This window comes from Salvia hispanica, chromosome 1, assembly GCF_029641045.1.
Source record: "Salvia hispanica isolate PSC_SH4W2 chromosome 1, Shi_PSC_v1, whole genome shotgun sequence".
NCBI lineage: Eukaryota > Viridiplantae > Streptophyta > Magnoliopsida > Lamiales > Lamiaceae > Salvia > Salvia hispanica.
The window spans coordinates 27,282,622-27,306,411 of record NC_142692.1 but is presented as its reverse complement, the minus strand read 5'-3'; the positions used below and the strand labels follow the sequence as shown (position 1 = coordinate 27,306,411).

Here is a 23,790-nt window from a genome sequence, read left to right as displayed (position 1 = left end):
ACGTTCGCGTGGCCTAATGGATAAGGCGCTCGCCTCCGGAGCGGGAGATTGTGGGTTCGAGTCCCATCGTGAACGTTATTAATGTTTTTCCCCCTATGATTATTTACTTTTTATTTTACAATCTGAAAATATCAAATTTTATGTAGTTACAGGATGTGGATCTCAATCTGAACTTAGTGCAGATCAATCAATCTCTAGTTAATTAGGAGTACTTAAAAAATGCAACAAACAAATACTACTTGCATTTATTTGGACATTCCCAACATGAAATAAACTTATTACACACACAAAGGCTACTATATAAACAACATAACAACTTCAAGTTTATTTGATCAAACATAAGTAAAATTATGTAAGCTAATGTTTCTTCTCTGATATCTTGTAGTGAAATCCATCTGGAAATCTGATGATCGGCGACCGCACAATCTTGCCTCCCTTTACCAATTCCCATCTAACCAAAAAATAAAGAAGCAATTTGGATTCAAGATCAGAAAACTCAAAACATTTTTATATGTTGAAATCATGCTTCTCTTTTCTTACCTGTACTTGGTGACCAAAACATGCAGAAAAGTTGCAATAAGAACTCTACTGTATTCTGCACCAGCACATTGCTTCATACCAGAACCAAATGGCATGAAACACTTTGACACGACGCTCGGTTGAATCTCCTGCATTCATGCTCTAAATAAGTACTGTACTAGCTAGCCCACAATCTTGAAATTTATGTTGACAGAAAAGATCTAACCTTCCATCGCCATGGGTTGAACTTAAGTGGATCCTCAAATTGGTTGGGGTTCAGATGAAGGCCGGCCGTAGCAATCATGATCACCCATCCTTGAGGAATTGTGTATCCTATATTATTCATTTATGAACAGTTAGCATAACATGGATATCCATTATTGAGTTATTGTTTATCAGATGAGTCTATATACCGTTTACTGGGATATCTTTGAGAGCGCGACGAAAGAAGCCTGGAGCTATATTCCCCAGCCTGAGAACTTCATTGATCACCTGCAGTGTGAATGTCATTGATTTGTACTCATCCCATGTGAGGCCGGTAGCGTCTGAGTTCTCCCTCTTCTTCAAGATGGCCTCATGCTCGGCCTAATCATGGATGAAGCAACAGATTAATTAATGAATTCTCATGAGATAGATTATAAGATGTTATGCAAATGACTCACAGTGAGTTCCTCCAGAACTAAGGGATGATCAGCCAGCAACTTGAATGCTAAAGCCAATGTGGTGGAGACGGAATCAGAAGTGACAAACAAGAGGCCGAACATGAGCTGGACTATGAAGTCGTCGTTGATGAACGAGTCCGTGCTCTTGTCTTGAATGATGTGGTCCAGGAGATCACCGTGGCGCCTCTCTGCATCCGCCAGCCTCTTCGTCACAACCTCCCTCATCATCTCCCTCACCTTCTTGTGGATCTGCCAAAAACCACCAGTTATTGACTTGTACTGATGACTTTGATCATGTTCAAAAACAGAACAGTACCTGCAGACATTTGTGGTGTGATGTGCCAGGAATGTTGATGGGAAAAGACATCAGCCCTTCCACCAAATCCCTAAACATGTCGCTGATCTTCAACGGCGCATCCTCCAAATCGCCGCTGAAAATCTGGCCAGCCGCAAAATCAATGGACATCTGCTCAAACAATGAAAGATTACTCAGTCGAGTTTGTTGGTTGAATATACTAGTTGATTCATTTATAGCTCGAGAATCATACCGTTACAGCTTGACTCTTAACTTCAACAGAGTCCTGGGAAGCCCAAGTGGAGAGGACTTTCCTAGACATGGCTTCCATTTGAGGGAGGAGCCTCCCCTTGAGAGCCTCCACACCAAAGTGATTCAGTGTCAAGTTTCTAGTGTACTTTCTAGAAGACTGGCTGGCTTGGTCAAAGACCTCGGCGAAAGTGTCCATGGACCACGTGTCAGCCAGCTTCCCATCCTGGCGGAGGAGAAAGTGGTTGAACTCGGGATCTGCAGTGATGATCACCGGCCTCCCCGCCACGTTGGTTTTGAAGATGGGGCCGTACCTGATCATAATTAGCTAGTGTTATAAATGTTGAACATATATAGGAGTATAAAAATAGTAGTAGCATGTATAGATACTTTTTCATTCTCTTCTTGATGAAGGGAGGGAGGTCGAGAGAGGCGCTGGGGAGGACGAGCTGGATGGTTTCTCCGATGAGAGGGAGGCCCATTGAGCCGGGAGGGAGGACGCCGTTGCTGCATTTGGGGTTCCTCCATCGGTAGATCCAGTGGGTTGCGTAGATCGTCACCAGTGTCCCTGCCAATAAAACCAATGCTGACACTTGGTTTGAGTATAAGGAAGAAATTAGTGTTTCCATGTTTGTTTTCACTTTTCAGCTGCTACAACTTGTGTGTTTGTGTTTGTGTTTGTGTGTGTGATGAATGAGGTTTTTGAGTTGTGCTCGTTTATATAGATTTGTGTAGAGATGTTTGTCTTTGCAGGTTATGCTGTGTTTTGACATCATCTACCACTTTTTTATTTTTGTGGTGAAAAAGACAAAAAAAATTGATGTGGTTTAGGTAGTTGATAATGAGGAGCTAATGTTCTGTTATTTGTCCACTACATTTTCTAATTTAACCTCAGAATTGTAACTAGTGCTTCGTTCTCTCGAAATTTCTTCCTAGTATTAGATATGTTATAGTATTTTTTTATTACTGACCAAATACTTCTTTAATTATTCATAATTGATCTAAATTAATTCATAAAATTTACATATCCTCAAATAATATAATATACAATCATTTTATCACTAATTTAACTAGCTCAATAAATAATTACATATCTAATATTTCTAGACAAAACTACACTATCTTGGCAATAAGGACAATTTCGACATTTCACATCCTGTCTATAAACATTACAATCTCAAGAGGTAATTTTATATTTTTATTAACCAAACAACATCATTAATTTAAAACCTTTTCTGATCACTATTTTAACTCCAGTTCGTGTTTCCTATTTTGAATTAACTAGTACTAGTATGTTGCAATATTTAATCCATAAAACAAAAATATCTACATTTGAGTACTTTTTTCCGAAGCCAACTAATATTTGCTTGTATATCGTAGTACTAGTGCAAGAGTACAAAAGCCTACATGTGCTAAACTTACTCAGTTGAGTTTGAATTTTTTTGTAGGCTCATTTTGTTGGTAAATCGCGTTCACCTCACACGTTCGCGTTCAAAGGTCTCGAACCATTATTAAATTTGTTTATTTTTAATTAAAATTCATTTAAAAAGTCTTCATTAAACTAGTTAGGAGTATTTATATGTAAATTCTCTAATGATCCTTTTAACTCTTAATCTCTACTATTATGGTGTGAATTTATGAGATTTGAAAAAAATGACAAATGGTGAGATTATTTATAAAATAAAAAATGATGAAAAAAATGAAGATGAATTTTTCAGAAGAATTTTTGTTATCAAAATTAAAATCTCGAGTTGAGGAAAATTCTCAAGTTTGAAGATTTACAGAGCAGACGCTGAGACGACAAGTTAGACCATGCGAATTGCCAACGCTCGAATATTATCATCATTATAATACCATCAAAATCGCTACTTACATTTTTTAGTACTCCTAAAATATACTGATTTCAAATCGAGAGATATTCCCTCACTCCCAAAAATTTCTCAGATCTTCTTCATACTTTGCATCACTAATTCGATGTCGACTACGTGTAGATTAGGGTTTATTTGTTGGGTATTAATTGTATCGATATTGCTTGGATTTGATGGAGCTTTGGGATCTCAGAATTCAGATGAAGCTTACGTCACGCTTCTCTACGGTGATGAATTCCTGCTCGGCGTCCGAGTCTTGGGTAAGTCGATTCGGGACACGGGTTCTACCAAGGATATGGTTGCTTTGGTCTCTGATGGAGTTTCCGACTATGCTAAAAAGCTGCTTCAGGTCTGTCTTTGTAAACTAGATTTTGCGATTCGTTTCTCTGGGTCACTTAGGAAGTTTTCTGTGTGTTCTGGATGATCAGGGAAAAAGATTGGAGCTTTTTGTATTGCTAATTTGATGATGGTGGATTGGAATTTGATTCTAACAGCTTCCACTTTCTTTTGTTTTCCTTTCTTTGATAATCTGTATGCTTTCTTGCATGCCGGAAAAGCATGTTAATGAGATTCCTTACATTGAGTTTGCTTGTTGAGACTTGGCTATCTAGCATGAAGTTGAAGAAATATTGCTGTTTTGGAGTAATACTATTCTTACTCTAGATAATCTCATGCGTTGTTCTTTTTCGACATGCAGGCTGATGCTTGGATTGTGAAAACAATTAGTTTACTGGAAAATCCCAATCAAATACGCCCAACAAGATTTTGGGGCGTCTATACGAAGCTTAAAATATTTGACATGACTGACTACAAAAAAGGTGATATTTCTGTCGCAAGATTGAGTAGAGTAGATAGTGAAATTTTGGAATGAACTATGCTTGAGTTTACTGCTGTTGGGGTTGAAATTCAGTTTGGTGTTGCGGAGAATCTGATGCAATTGTTGTTAATCCTGTACATTTTCCTCTTTACATTTTGGCAGTGGTGTACCTTGATGCTGATACAATCGTAGTGAAGAACATTGAAGATCTTTTCAAGTGTAATAAGTTTTGTGCCAACTTAAAGCATTCAGAAAGATTGAATTCTGGAGTGATGGTGGTTGAACCATCAGAAAAAGTATTCAAGGACATGTCGAGCAAAATAAACACAATGTACTCTTACACTGGAGGTACGACTCAGTTATAATATGCTTAATATATTGTCTGATTTGCTTGTATTTGTTTTTCTGAAGAAGGGCCTTCCTGGTTTGCTTCTAGCATTTCCATGGTATGTTAGGTTAATCTTTAATTCTTCCCCATGATTGAAATGGAACCTGATATGGCAGGCTATGCTTATGAGTTATTTCTGTGCATCCATATGAAAAATGTTGAACTTTACCATATACCCCATATGGATTAATCTGACACCTTTTCGGTGTTTAGTTTGATGGTAATGTTTAACTTTGACATTTCCTACTAATTTGTCTCATCATTTACTGTGCAGGTGACCAAGGATTTCTGAACTCATATTTCCCTGACTTTGCCAATGCACGCCTATTTGATCCTCAGGCTTCCCCAGAGGAAATAAAGTCTAGACCCATACCTCAAATGGAGAGACTTTCTACTTTATACAATGCAGATGTTGGTCTTTACATGCTTGCTAACAAGGTGTCATTCTTTACCTCTTATAAGATGCATCTTATGCTTATGTACGGCGCCGTATCTCTCTATCTCTCTCTCTCTTACTTTTTTAATGTCTAAAACAGGGTTTGGCAACATTTAAATACTATATATGCTTATAAACACAAGCTGCTTCTTGAGCCTTGCTTGAGGGGTCTTGCATCTTTCTTTGTGTTTAAGTATTAGTTTTCCATTTTCTCTACGGGACACTACAGCGATGGATGACCTCTGTGTTACCCATTGCTGTTTCCTCCCCACTCTCTAAGGAAGTACTCCCTTGTCCCCCATCTTTTGTCCACTTTTGACATTTTCGTCCGTCCCCCATTTATCGTCCACTTTCACTTTTTACCATAAATGGTAAGTAGGCCCCACATTCCACTAACTCATTTCACTCACATTTTATTATACAACTAACATATAAACATGGGACCCACATTCCACTGACTATTTCAACTCACTTTCTTTACATTTCTTAAAACCCGTGACCAATACAAAGTGGACTTAAAATGGGGGACGGAGGGTGTATGACTTTTCTGTTTTGAGGGATGGATTGAGAGTTTATCTCAAGTTTAAATATTTCTGCAGATACTATAAAATTTGAAATATAGGTTTAATGGCAAGATGGATATTTATTTATAAGCAATGATTCTGTACTATTTTACAATCCCTACGACCTTTGGATTGAATCCATTTTACATTGAGGAAATAGAATATGGAGGTTATATTCTTTTCAAGTATTTTGATCATCGATAGCAGATAAAGGTTATTGGGTCTGAGAGTTAATTTTATGAGTTCTTTGTGGTAATCTAGAATTCCACATATGGCTGAGGTATAATTTTGGGCATTTGCTACCTGACATCTGAGGACAGATAACTATGTATATTTGGACAAGAAGTGCTGAGGGGACACTGGAAGTGTATACCTAATGAAGAGAAATAGTGTAATCAATGAATTTCTTGATCGAGAGCAGTAATATATTGTTGCATGTATGGTTGGGTTTTGCCTGGAGTCTGGTTTCCTGGATGCCTCTTAAGTTGTTTAAAAGACTGAAACTTTTCATATTTTAACACGCAATCTTCTTTCCAGTGGATGGTAGATGAGAAAGAACTCCGTGTTATTCATTACACACTTGGTCCCCTTAAACCTTGGGACTGGTGGACTCATTGGCTTGTTAAACCTGTTGATGTCTGGCAGGTACTAATTCTGTTTCCCATTCGGTAAATCATAAATGGTTATTGCTGTTTTTGAGTGACCAGTGACGAGATATTTTTTGTTGATACTGCAGAACGCTCGGGTAGAGCTTGAGGAAACTCTTCCAGGAACTGGAGGGGGTCAAAATCCAAATGAAGATCTTCTAGTCAAATTTCTTATTCTGCTTCCACTTGTATTCTTTGGTTTCTGTTATTACCGCTCATCCTCACAGGTTAGCAACTTTGATTTTCTTCATTTTGTACAGATCTTCTTTATCAGAATTATTATGGCTGGAATTTTAAGTTTTTAACTCTAATATATTACTGCAGACACGACCATTGATTGATCATCTCAGAAACCTGTACTATAAGTTAAGATCTGGAGGTGTAATTGGTTATTCTTCTGTCACTTCCACCACCATCAGCTCAAATCAACAGGTATGCTGTGGTCGCCACCTTTTTTGAGTAATTATTAATTGCTTATGTTCTTTGGATTAGAAAAACCGGAATGTTGGATACTGAATGTGCTGTTATCATATTCATGTCCTATTTCTGTTGTGAAAAACACGTCACTTATAGTAACAGAAAAATAAATGCATAGTGGACCATCAAATTTACAGTGAATTGTTGTTCCTATCTTTTTCTGAAATAAATCTGGATTGGGAGAATTTCAATAGCATATTCAGACTGAGCTCCAATCTCTTGACTGTGGGGGTTTAGAGTAGGTTCCTAAGCAAGTTCTATTTTTAACTATTCAATTAAAGAATTGTTTTTATTTATTTAAGCTTTTTATATATTATTAATTTGATTACTATAGTATTATTTAGGCTCTTCTGTTGATGTTGAGGTTAGTAGGAGTTTCCTCAATTCTTTCTCCATTTTTATTGTTTTCTTTTTGGGTTGGGGGAGGCTTGAGGCATTCCCAAATCCCAGACACTGAAAGTGGGAATGTATTATATAAATTCACGATTACTGCCCCAAGGCCATATCTTTTCGAGATAGGAGGCTAAATAAAGTTCTTAAAACAGGCTATGGAGGTGGAGACCGTGGAGCTACATTTTCATCCATGATTGGAGAATGAAATGTTTATTGATCATATTTATCCATCAAAATCAGACAAGATTTATATCCTCCTTTATACAAATAAAAATATAAAGAAATGAAAAAACTACAAGAGGAATACATATATAATGCATAGTTTGTTACAGTTATCCACATGATCCAAGCTGTTGGTTGTATGCGTTTCATGTTAGTCTAATTCTCGTATCACTTTTAAGCATGATATTCAACCTTTTAACTTTCAGTGATCTGATATGTTTTCTATGAAAATATATGGAAACACAGATTCCTAATGCAGCTCTGGGCAAAATTCCTACTTTTCTGGGTGCAATCTCGGTGGTCGTTTGCTTTATGGCTGCTCTAGTTTCCCTTGCACTTTCATTTTCTATTGTGCCTTCACAAGTTATGCCATGGACTGGTTTGCTCCTTGTGTATGAATGGACATTCACAATATTCTTCTTATTGTTCGGAAGTTATCTATACATAATCCGTCAATGGGGAAAGCATGTGGCCCGTCAATCATCTTTCCTTTCACATCCTGAATCTTCAGATTATGATTCTGGAAAAGGTATATTTTACTTCAGGAAGATTATTATAGTCGATCCTGTTTGCATCTTGCATCTTCAGATTATAATAGTTAATGTTTGGTTCTTATTAGGTCATGTGCGACAATTGTCATCATGCGATGTTTCTACTTGGTATTATGGGTTAGGGATGGCATCTCTTGCCCTGGCAATTCCTCTGCTACCTTGTTTCCTTGGAATTACTGCTCTATTTATGAGGTATTATATTGCCTCCCCTTGCTCATTTAGATATATTTTCACTATTCTAACCAAATAAGTTGTGAAGAAAAAGAGTATCCATGCAAATTCACAATATGGGGAAAAACATTTTTTTTTGGAATTTGTAGATAAAATATAGTAGATCACTGTGTATATCTTGGTGGATGGACTATGGAGGGATCAGTCAGAAATTTTCTAACATATATCCCATAAAACAGTGACTAGTAAAGATGGATGACACCGTTTTTCCATGATGGATGAATTATGCAGTTGGTAAAAATAATTGTGGGATATACCCTTAAGGCTATATACATCTTAAAGGCAACAAAAAGAAACACATAAATAAACAGTTCATTTCTGTAGAAATGTTGATTGAATGGACTCTCTCAATCCTACTTGATGCCATGAAGTGTAGTTGAAGGAATTTCACAAACTCGCTCTTTATTCATAAGAATAGTTTGCAAGAATTGAGCTATCACTAAAAGATGCGAATAACTCATCCCTGCTGGACTAACCAAACTAGGATTACATGCAAGACAGTGCTGTTGCTTGTGACTTCAGTCAATTCAGATTGTGTTGAAATTTGAAAAATACTTGAGATACTCAGTAGCTTGATGGAACCTACTATTGCATGTTTTCCAAGTGAAGGGTGTGAGTTTTTCTTCATTTTGTAATATATGCATGCATACCTTGTACAGGTTAGGTTTGATGGTAGCAGTAGGCATTGTGTTGGCATCGTTTATGACATGTGCTTCACAACACCTTTCCATGAGAGCATTTCTGAGAGGCATTGAAGACAGGGGGGATTCACCCAGGACCATCCAGAATTTTTGCTCTATCTGCTAGTCTGCCCCACTAATTTTGTTGTAAGCTAATTAGCAACAATTAGCTAGTCTTCTTATTCTTCTTCTTCCTCATCTCTCTCTCTTTATAATTATGTGTTTATCATCTGTAATTTATGGCTAAAACATTCTTTCAGTTGTATATTGCACAACCTTTTTCATTGGAGAATTAATTACCTTTGACATGAGACGTATGTAGGGCTTATTGTGCTCGTATTGTATCATGTTGGTACCAGGACGCTCGCCTTGTGCTGTGGTACCAACCGTGTCTGGTATGATAAACACACGCTCGCGTTGTGTTGTGATATGAATATTGAAATATTTATGTATTTAGCAGTTTTGGGTCTGTAGTTGTCGCTTGTCATATCTCATTTTGTTTTTGGATAGCTGTACATGATCAAATAAGGTTTGAGATAGATTGTGTTTTGCAAATATTATTATTGTTTTGTGAATTCATTACTAGGTTGACATAAAATAGATTGTTTGCTGTATCTCGTATTGTTTGCTGAAGAGTTCAAGAACCGAGTTACTTACTACTATAAACAAACTGGTTTTTGAAAAAAATTCGGACTGAGAATCATAGTTTATCCATTAACTCCAAAATTTGCTAGACAAGTGTCGTGCAGAGATAAGAATATGTTTTTATTTGATTGTGGTGACAGCACACCTAGTTTATCTCCTTAGTTTATCCAAAATAGAATCATAACTTTTGGACTAAAATTGATTATTTTATTTTTGAATAATCTTTAAGTTCTGAATTCTTGATTGATATGGGACTATTGTAGGTTTTGTTTTATTCAATTTTAGTTTTTTGGTACTAGTACAAGTGTGCAACTATGATGTATGGCTAAAGTTGTTCGTATAGGAAAAAAAAATCAATATATGGAGAAATAACTAAATACAGGTAACTAAAGCTGAGGAATCATTTTAATATAGAGTGATATGATTCTTCAAGCTAACATTATACTACTACATCAATAATAATAATGTTGGAGAGCTACAAGAAACAGATACTCCACAATAATTTATCGAAAGGCCGTCACGTTTTATAGGGTCACTATCAATATCAATAGTTTTTCTTATCAAATAATCATAGTATACATGATATAAAAAGGTGCAGTAATATATGAGTGATTAGAAAATAGTATTGCTCCACTAGAAAAAAAAAAGGAGTTAGACAATTGTTATATATCATAACATGTGGCTTATTTTGAAAGTTCGCCGCAACTTTTGTAATATTTGAATAATAGTATCACCTTAATTCGTATTCGTATCCGTATCAAATCCAACATCATTTCTTTCTTTTTGCCAAAACTTATCAATATGCACCATTGAATCAACATCAATTTGCTCCTGAATAAGTAGTATATTTTTTAACGTTGAAATTTTGATTGTATTGAATTTACTACAAATAAAAAGGGAGATAATCCCACATCAACCTTTCAATACGCGATATGATTCTTAAGTGATCATCAAATTCAATATGCTTGGTAGTATATTGTATTGTGGTATTATTGTCAGTTTGTTAACATTTTTTTGCCGTCATGTTCATATTTGTCTAATTTGTAGAAAGACATAATGTACATACATATAAAAAAAATAGAACCAAAAGGATATTTGTATCAACATGCATGTTGAATTTTATAAAGTACTGTAGTAATTATATAAATCATAAATTATGATCAAATAATTAAATTATGAAATTTTAATTATTCACAATTACTTTTTTATGTATAAACCGATATCTTTTGTTGATTACTAAAATTTGTTTCATTTTATTCTTATAATGTACCAGTATTAATCGAATACCATCATTTTGTCCGTTCATGGACGTCATTTCGTACACAAATAATGTAACTGAGAAATTTGAAACTTAATTTAAGTAGTTTATTTTTAAACCGTGGCATTTGAAAATATTATCCAGTATTGTATAATCGTATGTCGATACGAGTCTTCAATACAATATATTATGAATTTAAATTAGGGTACCTATTTACGTACACCTATAATGACACGTGTTCTGAGCATGTCCTCACATTCGTACGGACAACCGCTAACTATCAGATATGGTGGTATCAATGATTAAGGAATGTTTTGAGTCGGTAATATATCATACTTCATCCGTTCCTAAAAATTTATCACTTATTTTTATTTTACGTCCGTCCCATAGAAATTTATCACCGTTCACTTTTATAATTTTTTATAGTAGATCTCACATTCCACTAACTCATTCTCACTCACATTTTATTTTAAAACTACTAATATATAAAAGTAGAATTCACATGCCACTAACTTTTTCAACCCTTTCTACTACATTTCTTAAAACTCGTGCCGAGTCAAATGATGCCAAATTTTAAAAGACATAGGGTTTAATATACTCCAAGTCTCAATGACCACATTGTTAACTGTTAAATGACATAAAGATATAGATGGAGTAATTAAGAGTGATAAAATTTAGGTGAAATTGTATGTAGTACTCCCTCCGTCCCAGATAATTCGACTCAATATTCCATTTTGGGCCGTTCTATATAATTTGTCCCATTTCTTTTTTATCATTTTTTGTAGTGGACCTCATATTCCACTAACTCATTCCTACTCGCATTTTATTATAAAACTAATACTTTAAAAGTAGGACTCACATCCCACCAACTTTTTCAACTCACTATCCATTAGATTTTTTAAAATTCGTGCCGGGTTAAAGTGTCCCAAATTATCTAGGACGGAGGGAGTAATATTTTAATTAGAAGAGGGAAGTGACAAATTTATTTTTGAATATTATAAAATGGACATTATAAGTGAAACAAATTAAAAGGAAAATATGATTATCTTGAATAGACCGAGGGAGTGTAAGATTTTGAAATGAGAAAAATGTTTTGATAATTAGTTTCAGGTAAAAATTTTATTCATCCGACTGTATGTGATTTTGCCTAGTGTCTTCCAGTTTGTTTTTCATTTTTTGGTCATGTGCGTGAATTCGAAAACAATAATTGTGCATTTTTAGATAAATAACCATTTATTTTCTAACCTGAAAGGTGTATTCAAAAATACATTATTACATAGTACTATGATATATTTTGTGTAGTGTAAACATTTGTATGTACTTCATGGGATTTCAGCTTTTCACTATTTTATTGTAAATATATATGCATAGTATTTTGTTATTCTTATTTTTAATTCACACTCTATCTACACTGTTTAAAATTCATACACGATTTATAAAATTAAACATTTGTTTAAAGTGAAAATTTTCTTAAAATAAACTCTTTCATAAAAAATAAAATGAAAATATATCCATCCACTTCCTAGAATACTATTCCTGGCTATTTGTTCAAGCAATGAAATTCATGAATAAATTAAGATCTAAAAGTAGTGAAATTATCCCTCACTTATATATAAATGAGTGATAGAAATTGAATCTCCAATCCCGTCCATCATAATCTTAATTAAAGGTTCGATTTCCATCATGGGATTAAGCGCATCTTATCTCTAAAATGTAACATCGAATCTACTAGGAAGTAAAGTGATACTGATTATAATAAAGAAATATTGTTAGTGACGAGCCTTTGTTTTTTTTTTTTTTGGTTTGACCACAGGTGTATCGAACCCACCTTCAGCGGAATCCGACTAATCCTATTCGACCGGATTTGCGGATTAAGGCCGAAAGTCTCTCAACGGGTGGTGGGGTTTGAACCCGTGACCTCAAGGTCACCACAGCTCCGCGCTGCCAACTGCGCTACAACCCGTTGGTGTTAGTGACGAGCCTTTAATAAGTTGTCGCAAAGCATTCATAAATCGTATCATTGTTCTTGTTTTTTTGATATAATCAGTGTAAAATTAAAACAAATGAGGTTTAGAAAATATCTGTATCACAATTGAACTTTATTTCAAATTGCAAAGAGAACCAAACTTTATTTGGAGTAAATTAAAGTTTAATAAGATTCGTGGAGCACTAAAGGGAGAACCACGTACAGCATTTCCAACAGGTGTGCAATATCGTATAGGATATACCTGAGGTTGATTAGTTACGAACAAAATAGATAAAATTTCAATAATATCGACATAACGATTATATAAATAGAATATTATCCCCTAGAAATTAAATCAATTATTGGAGGCAAATGGTTAATCAGACTGACGTCAGAAATATTTATAATTCATAAAAAAAAATCATGATTCCCTTTCACAGAAAGTGGTAATCAAGCAAATAAAATCAAGAGTGACACCGCTAGCTCGTTCCTTAGATCATGGATTAATAGTCCGTGTCTGAATTTGCTCATCCCAACATAATTTATCATATATAAATTGGGCGATATCAAAAGTTGGATCAAAAATAAAATGCCTGAGAACTTTGATGTAATTGACTTTTTGTGTTTGAATCTTTTGATAGTACTTTCACTGTTTCATAAAAAATATTATACTTGTAAATTATATAGAATATAAATTTTTTTATTTCATGTGTCGAGTGAAAAAAGAAAATATTTGATGATGTATTGAGGGAGATTAGATAGATATTCACTCAACTAAGTAGTGTAGTGACTAGTGGCCAAATATTAAGAGAAAGCAATAAGGCTGGGGGGCCACCTAATGATAATGAAAGGACCTGTGGTGAATGTTTATCGAGTTAGATTAGATTAGGCCCACGTACTTCAAAATGTACGTTGTTTATGATGGAAGTAGGCACACAAAAATACCATAGCTTAAAAAATGTGACTTATTTTTTTTGTTAGGTAAACTTATTTTTAGTAGTATAATATTCCTTGGGTTAATTGTACTTTATACCTTGTTCTTTCTTCAACTTTATCTTAATTCTTTAGAGTATTATCGGAATATTATTACTAACTTATTTTATTGTACGTCTGATTAACTATGACGCTTTCCTCAAATCTATCATAATCCTTGAAAGTTGAAACTTAAACCATAAAAGAGTAGTACTAGAATATAGTTAATTTTTGAGTTACATATCGAAGCAGGTTTGATGCATCAAAAACGTGTATAACAAATAGTATACACGTGTCTTCTACTCTTCGTCCTGGATTCACTTTCACTACCAAATTAACAATATTCGGCATGCAGCAATCAGCATGCCATATCACGTTCCTGCCACTCAAAATTTGCTTTCATAAAACTAATTCACTATTATTAATAATTTAATACACGCTAAAATATAGTAAAACCTATGGAGTGCTCAATTAGAAGGCAAAATACTCGTGCATTTTCCTATAATCATTAATTTTTACACCCGTATTGTATTGTCATGCCGGTATTCGTCCGCAAATAGCAACACCAGATTTGAAAATGTGCCAAATTTTGATTGGGTTGTTCTGTTTTTATTTCAAATTTTTTATTTTCAAAATAATAATTGAGTATACATGTTTCAATTTTTTAATCATTCAAAAATTTCAAGTATATGCTATGTGTCAGCTTATTAGACATTTTATTTGCTTTTAATTTGAGCAAATGTGGTTGTTGGCTAGGTGTTGAGCTTCAGTTCTCATGTGCAATTCTTTTGCAAGATTAATCTAATTCTTGCAGCTGTACATGTATTACGGGTCTAATTAAACTTAGGAGTGCTAAGGTTATGTTCATTCTTAAAATCACTTAGCTCTTTTTAAAGATAAATCGACTTGATCAATTAGTACAATTTTCATTTGCATCGAACTTCACTATTCTTGATAAAATGATAAACCTAAATAACCAAATTCTTCTATGATTTCGGTAGTTGGATTAATCCGAAAACAAAGAATCTATAACTTTATTGGTTTAGTATAAAGTGGAGTATTAAAAATTTTGAATGTATTAATTGTACTTTTAATAACATTCTCTAAAACAAATTCGGGAATTTATTAAATTTTTTAAAAAACCACTACTATAATTTATTATTGAGTAAGAAATAAATTAAATAACAATCGATATTGGTTGACAAGATGTCTTTGTTGTGTTTGATTATAAATTTTGACAAAAAACAATAGGTGTCTACTGAAGCAAGTTTTTGCAATTAAATATGAGCATCCTTCCCCTCTCACTTAATATTATAATGGCAATAATTGAATTCGGACAAAAGTTTATACGTCAACACAATTTGTTTACATACTATGATTAAGTTTTGAAACATAGACAACATAGTAGGAATACGTAGAAGCTTACGCCATGTATCATTCCTCTAAGTATGAGGTAGGTTCCAGCAGTTGCGGTGAAATATTTTATTTGGATGATTTAATGAATAAAAAAAGACTATGAAATGTAGAGCTTGCATATTAAACCAAGTCTATAGAAACAACAATTTTAGAAGTAGTGTAATTGTAAAAAATAAAATAAAGTAAGGAATTATGCACATCAAATTTTGTGTTACACGTAGAGATCCAGTTCCATCAGCACCGCCCCCTGCTACAAGCGTCCCAATATTATAAGCACAATAGTAGAGATGTAAATATGAAGGGTAATAAATGAATGTTGGTTGAGGAAGCTGGAAGGAGGACCACCAAAAAAAAACAGATACAAACTGCCCCTCCTTGGTGGTATTGGTCGTATATAACACAGAGTTTGGATTCCACATAGAACATTCCGTCACATATAAATAAAGGAGCAAACATAAGACTCGCCCCCAAAAAACAGAAACAATCGAACATACAATGTGCGACACCCTCAACAACGACTACCACCTCTGCGAAGAGCTCGGGCGCGGCCGCTTCGGCGTCGTCCACCGCTGCTACTCCCCTATCTCCTCCTCCTCCTTCGCCTGCAAGTCCATCGCCAAGCGCGACCTCTCCTCCGACCCCACCGACCGCCGCTGCCTCGACGTCGAGCCTAAGATCCTCCGCCTCCTCTCCGCCTGCCCCCACGTCCTCCGCCTCCACGACGTCTACGACAACGACGACTATCTCCACATCGTCACCGACCTCTGCGACGGCGGCGACCTCTTCGACCGCCTCTCCTCCTCCCCGCGCTTCTCCGAGCGCGACGCCGCCCCGCTCGTCTCGCAGCTCATCTCCGCCCTCGCCTTCTGCCACCGCGCCGGCGTCGCCCACCGCGACATCAAGCCCGACAACATCCTCTTCGACTCGCGCGGGGGGCTCAAGCTCGCCGACTTCGGCTCCGCGGAGGTCTTCGGGGCGGCGGAGGAGATGAGCGGCCTCGTCGGCACGCCCTACTACGTGGCGCCCGAGGTGCTCATGGGCGGGAGCTACGGCGAGAAGGTCGATGTCTGGAGCGCCGGCGTCATCCTCTACATCATGCTCGCCGGCGTCCCCCCTTTCTACGGCGACGGCCCCGTCCAGATCTTCGAGGCCGTGCTGCGGGAGAGGCTCAGGTTTCCGACCAAGCTTTTCCGCTCGGTCTCGCCGGAGGCCAAAGATCTGCTGCGGAAGATGATCTGCAAAGACCCCTGCCGGAGATTCTCCGCCGAGCAAGTTCTCAGTAAGTGATGTATCCTTATCTTCTTCGATTTTGGCGGGAAAATCTTTTTAATTTTATCATCCCCAAATCTAATTTCGAAATTGATGCGGGATATTTTTGCAGGCCATCCATGGATAATGAATGGAGGAGAGATGGAGGATTAGTTGAAGCAGAAATGCTATGTAACGGTGATCTCTTATCAGCCGCAGAGGATGGTGTCAAAATTTGGGGGAAGAAGATACAGATATGCTTCGTTACAAAAAACAAAAAAAACCATGGTCCGCGTATCTGGACCGTTGGATCTGATGTTGGTGAGGTTTTAACTAAGATCAAATTTGGGAGTGGTTTTAATCGTGTAATTAAATACACGATGTAGAATGAATGACCATGAATCAAATAACCCAAATTTAGGTGTTTGTTTGTTTGATATCCATATTAAGGGGCGATGAAGAATACAAGGATGTAAATGTCCTCAAACATACTCCTACTAGATTATGTTGTATATTATATTAATATAAATATATGACTCTCGGTGTGCTTCTAGTATTGTTGATTTCATGAGCATCGTCTATGAATTTTATGTGATAATAATTGATTCATCTACAGTTTTACTCTTTCAGCAAGGATCCCATACGGCAAAATACCAAATTGTAGAGTATTGATAAATAAATTAGTTAAATATTCAGTTATAGTTTATTCTCCAAATTGGAGATGCCCGAAGGTGATTATCGGGCCCCGCAGAATCGGTGTCAAGCCACAGCTATCGCCTATCAGTGAGTATCACAATTTTATCAAAAATAAAGTCTCTTTCTTTCTCCAAACCACCTAATGTGGCCCTGCTTATGCAAAGCCGCACCATCGAGAGTCGTGTCACGTGTGTCCTCTCTGTCTTAAAAGGAATTAATAAATTTATTAGAGGTTACATATTTCATTTAAATATCTACACTCCCCCAAATATTATCCCATTTTAACTTGGCACAAATTTTAAAAAATATAATGAAAAGTGAGTTCAAAAAATTAGTAGAATATGAATTCTACTTTTATATAATTTTATAATAAAATATGAATATAAACGAGTTAGTGGAATATAAGATTCAATACAAAAAATGGTAAAACATGAAATTGAGACAAATTTTATGGGACGGACGGAAATGAAAAAACCGGACAAACTTTTAGGAACTGAAGGAGTATTATTTAACATCACCAAATAGCTTAATTAAATAGTCTTATAATGTAATTATGGGATTTTTTAATCTTTGTTAAAATATAATTATGAATATTAAACTCTAATAACTATTAATTAATAATGTAGTATACTTAAGTTGTGTCATTATTTATGAAGAAAATTGAAGTGCATGTAGTACAGAGCAGGACCACCAGCCAAGTGAATTGCATGTACATAGTAGAACCACCAACGTAGTAATTTGCATGTACATAGCAGGGCCACCAGCGTAGCTAGAAAGAGGTGGTTGCGGGAGTTAGATCGAAGGCCTCGTCCTATAACAGTGTTGTTTAGAACATGCTTTTAAGGTATAGAAAGTTTTGATCTAGATCTTTCTTTTTGCATGTTCGTATTTTAAGTTCATATTTTGAGTTATTTATATTTGATATCATTGAATACAACAATATCTCTTTTTAATTTCGACTATTATACAAGATTACTTTATTAGCTATGAGTTTGCTAACAAAATAGTTAGCTTGTTTGAAATCCATTTGTTGGAAAAAAACTTTTTTAATTTTCGTTTTATTCATATTCTAGCTTGCTAGTGTCTTTTGAATATTTTGCTATATAATTAATATTTTATTTTCTTTTTAATCAATTAATTATACTTTGTTCGAAAAGGATCATTTTATTCTAGTAATTAATCAACCAAGTTTGAAATTAGGAGGGAACACGTGGAATCACAAGCCATCGCACATGAAAAAAGGGGGTGTATAAGCATCCAAATTTGAGATCTGATGCTAATTATATGGAGTATTTTATTTGGTATTTCTATTCAAAAAACCTATTTGTCTCCCAAAATGTACGCGTTTGTTCTTCTTTTTGTCCTTGTTTAAATTTTCAGTACGAACACGGTAGAGAAAAAGGACGGCCACTTGTCTTAGTCATTAAGTTTTTAGTTCCATGACTAGACTTATATTCTTTCCTTTCTCTAAAAATAAAAATTCTTTCATTTTAAATTTATTCCATAAAAATAGAAACTTCCTCTTTAAGAAATTTCTTTCTCGGATGAGACTCATTTTTCACTAACACATTTTTCTATCTATCTCTCTCTTACATTACCATTTTTACATAAAACTCGTTCTGTTTCAAATATTGCTACTTTTACGGGACAAAGGAAGTATTAACTTTGGAAGCTTTATTACTATGTACTAGTATTAAGAAGTACTCCAGCTATTTTATAGTAGTAGATCAGTCATTTCAAAGAAAAAATTTATAATAAATAGTTAAAATGAAGAAATAGTAAAGTAAAAAAAAAGAAATAGATAAAAGTCTTATCTACATTATTTTCTCTCCTACTATACTATTTATTCACTTTAGTTATTTATTATCATTTTATATTGAAATAAATGCATAAAATAAAATGAGTATACTCATCTGGAATAAGAGGAATAAGTATATTTTAAATAGTCAGCACAAGGATAAGAACCTTTTTATAATAAATAGTTAAAATGGAGAAATAGTAAAATAAAAAAAATATATAAGAATCTTCTCGACATTATTTTTTCTTATACTATACTATTTATTCATTTTAATTATTTATTATCACTTTATTTTGAAATAAGTGCAAAAAATAAAATGAGTCTACTGTTCTGGAATAAGAGGATTTAGTATATTTTAAATAGTCGGCACAAGGACAAGAACCTACCAAAAGCCAATACACGGAAAGCACGAAAAATATTAAAAATGAAGATGGGAACGAGAATCAACTTTAATAAAATTGATATTTATGAATGGGGGCATATTATTGGTATATTCTTTTGAACAGTGTCAAATATATTCCGCTTCCTTCATTTAATAAACGAGTGAAATTGTTAATTTCTCTAGGATTCCAACTTTTGACTTTGAATATGAAAGGAAAAATTATACTCCTCCTCAATGTTTAAATCAATCTTGATAAGCAAGCCTAGTTATTCTACAAAGAGTGTGGAGTTAATATAAACTAGTCATGAAAGGTGTGTTTTAATTATCAAATAGTATCAATATCAAGGCTCCAGTCAATTATCTGGTCAAATTATGGATTATCAAAGAGTTGATTAAATTTATCAGAGCACACATTTCTAATACGGAGTATTAATTGTTTCCTTTGCATGGGATGTAAACATTCAACAAATTTTGATATAATCAAATTTGCATTATTCGGTGTATTGAGGCCTCCATGTATGGTAATACTAGTACACAAGCAAAACTGATGGGTCACAAGGCTTACTCGGCCCATGATATGTGGCCCAAAACTATGGACTTCATATTTTCACGTCTAGTTTATTGGTGTCATGCTTTAATATATGGTGTACCTCAACTCCACAATATGCAGAAGGAAAAAATCAAATTAATTTTCAACGATTTTGCTGTGAATGATTTAATCTTGTGTAATTTATGAATAGATGTACAAAATTTGGTGAGCTTTAACATATATGATGCAAATATATATAGATGACTCGTTTTGTCATTTTAAAATGTTATAAATAATATATTCAAGATGTTCATTATTCTTTTTTAGTTTGTTCCACTCAATATGTCACCTTTCTATATTTAAAAATAAATCTCTCTATCCTCCTTCATTAATTCAACTATCTTTTACTCTCTACATACTCTACCTTACAATTTCTCCTAAGTTCTCGTGCCACACAAGAAGGTGGACGTCTTAAGTGGGACGTAGTCATGTAGATAGTTCAATTTACTCTAATTTATACTAGTGGATATTACATTGCAAACTTATTATTTACACATTCTATTACTCCCTCCATTTTTTAAAAATAGGAAGGTTTGAAACGACACGAGTTTTAATGCACAATTTGGTAAAGTAAGAGAGATAAGGAGAAAAATTGGTAATGTAAGAGAGAGGGATAGAAAAAAGTAATGAAATTAATATTAGTGGATTATGGGGTCCATTTTAAGTTATTAATTGTAGTGGTATAAGTGATAAATAAATTGTTGTACAAGGGTATATAGATTTTTTAAAATAGAAAGTTTGAAAGTTGCTATTTTTAAAGAACAGACTAAAATGAGAATAGTTGTTATTTTTAAAAAACAGAGGAAATATAAAGCTATATACATATAAAAATTAAATGAGTCTCATATTTTATTAATTTTTTTTAACGAAGTCAAAAAATTCTCTTCCTTAAAACACAGTCAAAATGAATCATTTAATCTAGACGAGGAAATATTGTAGTGTTTTTAAAAAGAAAAATAAAGAGATTGATGACATCCATGCATTCGTAATCCAATAGGTTACATCATTGATTAGTATTTGCAGAAGTCAAATGAGAAATTATTCAACATTGGGGTCATACTGACCAACAAAATACAAGAAACTCAGGTCCCACCCAATAATTGAATCCTTTGATTTTATAAAATGCACCATGTCACATCATTCAATTCCCATTTCAATCAGGTCAACAAAAACATTACCATGAATTATTAGCTTGGATAATTCCTTTATAAAAATTAAATATAGATCACCCATGAATGCATAGTTTATAATTCAAACGAATTGCAGAACTGATACGACCTGTGTAACCACATTTTAATAGTGCTTATTTGTCACTGTACAAGTGGCATATATACATATTTCAAAAATCAGGATTTAACATTAAAAGAAAATACTAATATTTTATGTAAATATTATGATCATTTTCATAGCTTGCATGGCAACCTATCCAGTTGGCAAATAAAATATATAAATATCTCAGATGTTGAGAAAGAACTATAAATATTATCAATACATTTTCATGAGCTACTCAACTTATCACTAATTGTTTCAAAGTTAAAAATTTTATGCACTTTTATTCCGACATCTAAGACTTGCGGATTTTGATATATACCAACCCAAGTATATTTTGGTTGAACTGTATAATGCTCCAACAGAAAAGTTCATGGACTTTTATTATAGTATTAGAATATACTATCGTTTTGGATTGTCAAATAATTATCTTAAATATAGGACGATTGATTCAGCAGTATATATCTAACCTTCAAATTAGATTCAGTAAACTCCACATATAAGAGATGAAAATAGTAGGAGGGAAATCAAATGACACTCCTTGTATCATTACATCATACATATAGTTAAACAACCTATAACGAAGCACAATGGATCAAAAATGTATTGTCTTTCACCGTAATCAATTCAAATATGAAATTGTTTAATAGTAATAAGGAGAGGTCGAAGTTGAATTTTCAGACAAAGCAAGCAACTCCTCCAAATAATCCGACCCCAAATCCTCCAAAACCACGACCTCCTTGTCGGCCGCCTGCTTCTTCTTCCTCCCCGCCGACTTCCTCTGCATGGAGTGGCGCCTCTTGAGAGCCAGCACGGGCGAGCAGCCCTCCTCCACCTCGCCGCTGTAGCCCATCTCCCTCAGCGACTCCCACACCACCTCCGCCGGGTAGTTGAGCACCGCCGCCGCCCCTCGCATTGCGAAGGCCGCCTGGTCGTAGGCCAGCGCCGCCTCCTCCGCCGTGTCGAACGTCCCCAGCCACACCCTCACGCTGTTCCTCGTCGAGTCCCTTATCTCCGCCGCGTACTTCCCCCACGGCCGCCTCCTCACTCCCCTGTACATCACCTCCTCCGCCGCCGTCGCTCCCTCCGCCAGAACTCCGTGGAGGAGCATCTCTTGGGAATCGTCTTCGTTGAAAGGCAGACTGCCGCCGAACGACGACGTTTCGGGAGAAAATGTGGAGGACGCATATTGGTAATGGTAATTGCCTGAATAATCCATGCTATCTTAGCTCCGAGTTAAAAGAAATGTGTTTAATGTGAGGGATTTCTAACTATAAATAGAGAATGTGGAATTAAAAGAGTTTGAATTTCGTAGTCGTAGGTTTGATCTGTTCTTGTTATGGCAAGTGGGATTTGGTCGTATCGTACTGGTTTTGAGCTGCTGTGGGATTTATATAGAGGCGGGAAGATGTGGCAATCAAATAATTTAATAATAATAGTAATAATAATAATATGTAGGGCTAAGAAAGGGATGCTTATTATATTATGAGCATTTTATTTGAGATTTTAGAGCTATAACATTGTGTGCACGTGGGTCAAAGCGCATGGCGGCGTTATTCTTTTCCAGTGACGTCGCTTTGTGACGTCATTAAAAACATTTTTACACCATAAAATATAATACTAGTGGCTATATATGACTTAGGAGTGGATTTAAATTTAATGTTTTATATGCTTGGTATTGAATTTGGTTTATAAATGGACAGGGTACAGTTGAGGGAGCTGCATGGAGACAGTTTGGGTTAATTTAAAATTCAAAATCACCAAGTATTCGTCTTTTTGTTTTTGTTTGAATTTAAACAACTTTCTTAGTGTTGTTCATTTGTTTAGTAATGCATATATCCTCGCACGTGAGCACATATTTTTTTTTTCATTGTGAATGTAACTAGAAAATGGTCCATGAAATTTAATTTGCACATTTGCGGTCATAAACGGCTGTACCTCAAAGAATTAGAGAATTTACTCATTTATCTCAAATTATTCGGCAAAATCACAATATTATTAAAAATCTGAACAATGACAGATTTAAGTTTTAATAATTTGACACTATTTTTGCATATAACTTTGAGAACAACACCAAAATGGAGAAAATGCGTACATAATCCCTCTCCAGAATATTTAAGGTGTCAAATCATGCGGGTTGATTTATTATCGGATCAGCTTGATAACGGCCTAACCCAATAAAATCTAATCTAAACCAAATATGTTAAGGAAATTCTCAACTCGAACATGAATACAATCCGCTGCCTTCAAACCCAAACACGACACGAACCGTTAGCGATAAGATATATTATGGGTTGATAATTGACATGGTACGATAACAATCAGGACTTTGATATACACAAACCTAGCGAATAAAAATAAAGTACTGCTAGTAATTTTTTTTATAAAAGTAAGAGTACAATGATATTTTTAATGGTTTACCTGAACCCAATTCAACCCGAAATTACCAGGTGTTTAATGGGTCAATTCAATAAGAATACAAATCAATAAAACTTGATCAAAACCTACTCCCTCCGTTCCATAGTAATTGAAACATTTCTTTTTGGCACGGAG

At 34.8% G+C, this 23,790-nt stretch overlaps 3 protein-coding genes, 1 non-coding gene and 1 pseudogene across 4 annotated transcripts; 3 read left to right on the top strand and 2 right to left on the bottom strand.

The window, feature by feature from the left end:
* The first annotated feature begins 2 nt into the window (after positions 1 to 2).
* TRNAR-CCG (transfer RNA arginine (anticodon CCG)) lies at positions 3 to 75 on the top strand. The gene has a single exon. It is a non-coding gene; the product is annotated as a tRNA-Arg (tRNA).
* A 282-nt stretch (positions 76 to 357) lies between these two features.
* Positions 358 to 2,354, bottom strand: LOC125218473 (cucurbitadienol 11-hydroxylase-like). The gene is made up of 8 exons (XM_048120145.2): positions 2,116 to 2,354; positions 1,730 to 2,039; positions 1,498 to 1,647; positions 1,182 to 1,430; positions 933 to 1,104; positions 746 to 852; positions 541 to 668; positions 358 to 451 (listed from the first exon to the last, which is right to left on the bottom strand). Exons 1-8 carry the CDS (start codon positions 2,352 to 2,354, stop codon positions 358 to 360), a joined length of 1,449 nt encoding a protein of 482 aa, XP_047976102.2.
* A 1,140-nt stretch (positions 2,355 to 3,494) lies between these two features.
* Positions 3,495 to 9,471, top strand: LOC125223074 (inositol phosphorylceramide glucuronosyltransferase 1). The gene is made up of 10 exons (XM_048126036.2): positions 3,495 to 3,942; positions 4,291 to 4,411; positions 4,573 to 4,758; positions 5,073 to 5,236; positions 6,335 to 6,442; positions 6,534 to 6,671; positions 6,769 to 6,876; positions 7,783 to 8,065; positions 8,156 to 8,279; positions 8,978 to 9,471. Exons 1-10 carry the CDS (start codon positions 3,700 to 3,702, stop codon positions 9,123 to 9,125), a joined length of 1,623 nt encoding a protein of 540 aa, XP_047981993.2. The 5' UTR covers positions 3,495 to 3,699; the 3' UTR covers positions 9,126 to 9,471.
* A 6,100-nt stretch (positions 9,472 to 15,571) lies between these two features.
* On the top strand, positions 15,572 to 17,059 carry LOC125185314 (phosphoenolpyruvate carboxylase kinase 1-like). The gene is made up of 2 exons (XM_048081837.2): positions 15,572 to 16,534; positions 16,637 to 17,059. Exons 1-2 carry the CDS (start codon positions 15,751 to 15,753, stop codon positions 16,675 to 16,677), a joined length of 825 nt encoding a protein of 274 aa, XP_047937794.1. The 5' UTR covers positions 15,572 to 15,750; the 3' UTR covers positions 16,678 to 17,059.
* A 4,735-nt stretch (positions 17,060 to 21,794) lies between these two features.
* On the bottom strand, positions 21,795 to 22,588 carry LOC125224405 (ethylene-response factor C3 pseudogene; annotated as a pseudogene).
* Between the last annotated feature and the right edge of the window lie 1,202 nt (positions 22,589 to 23,790).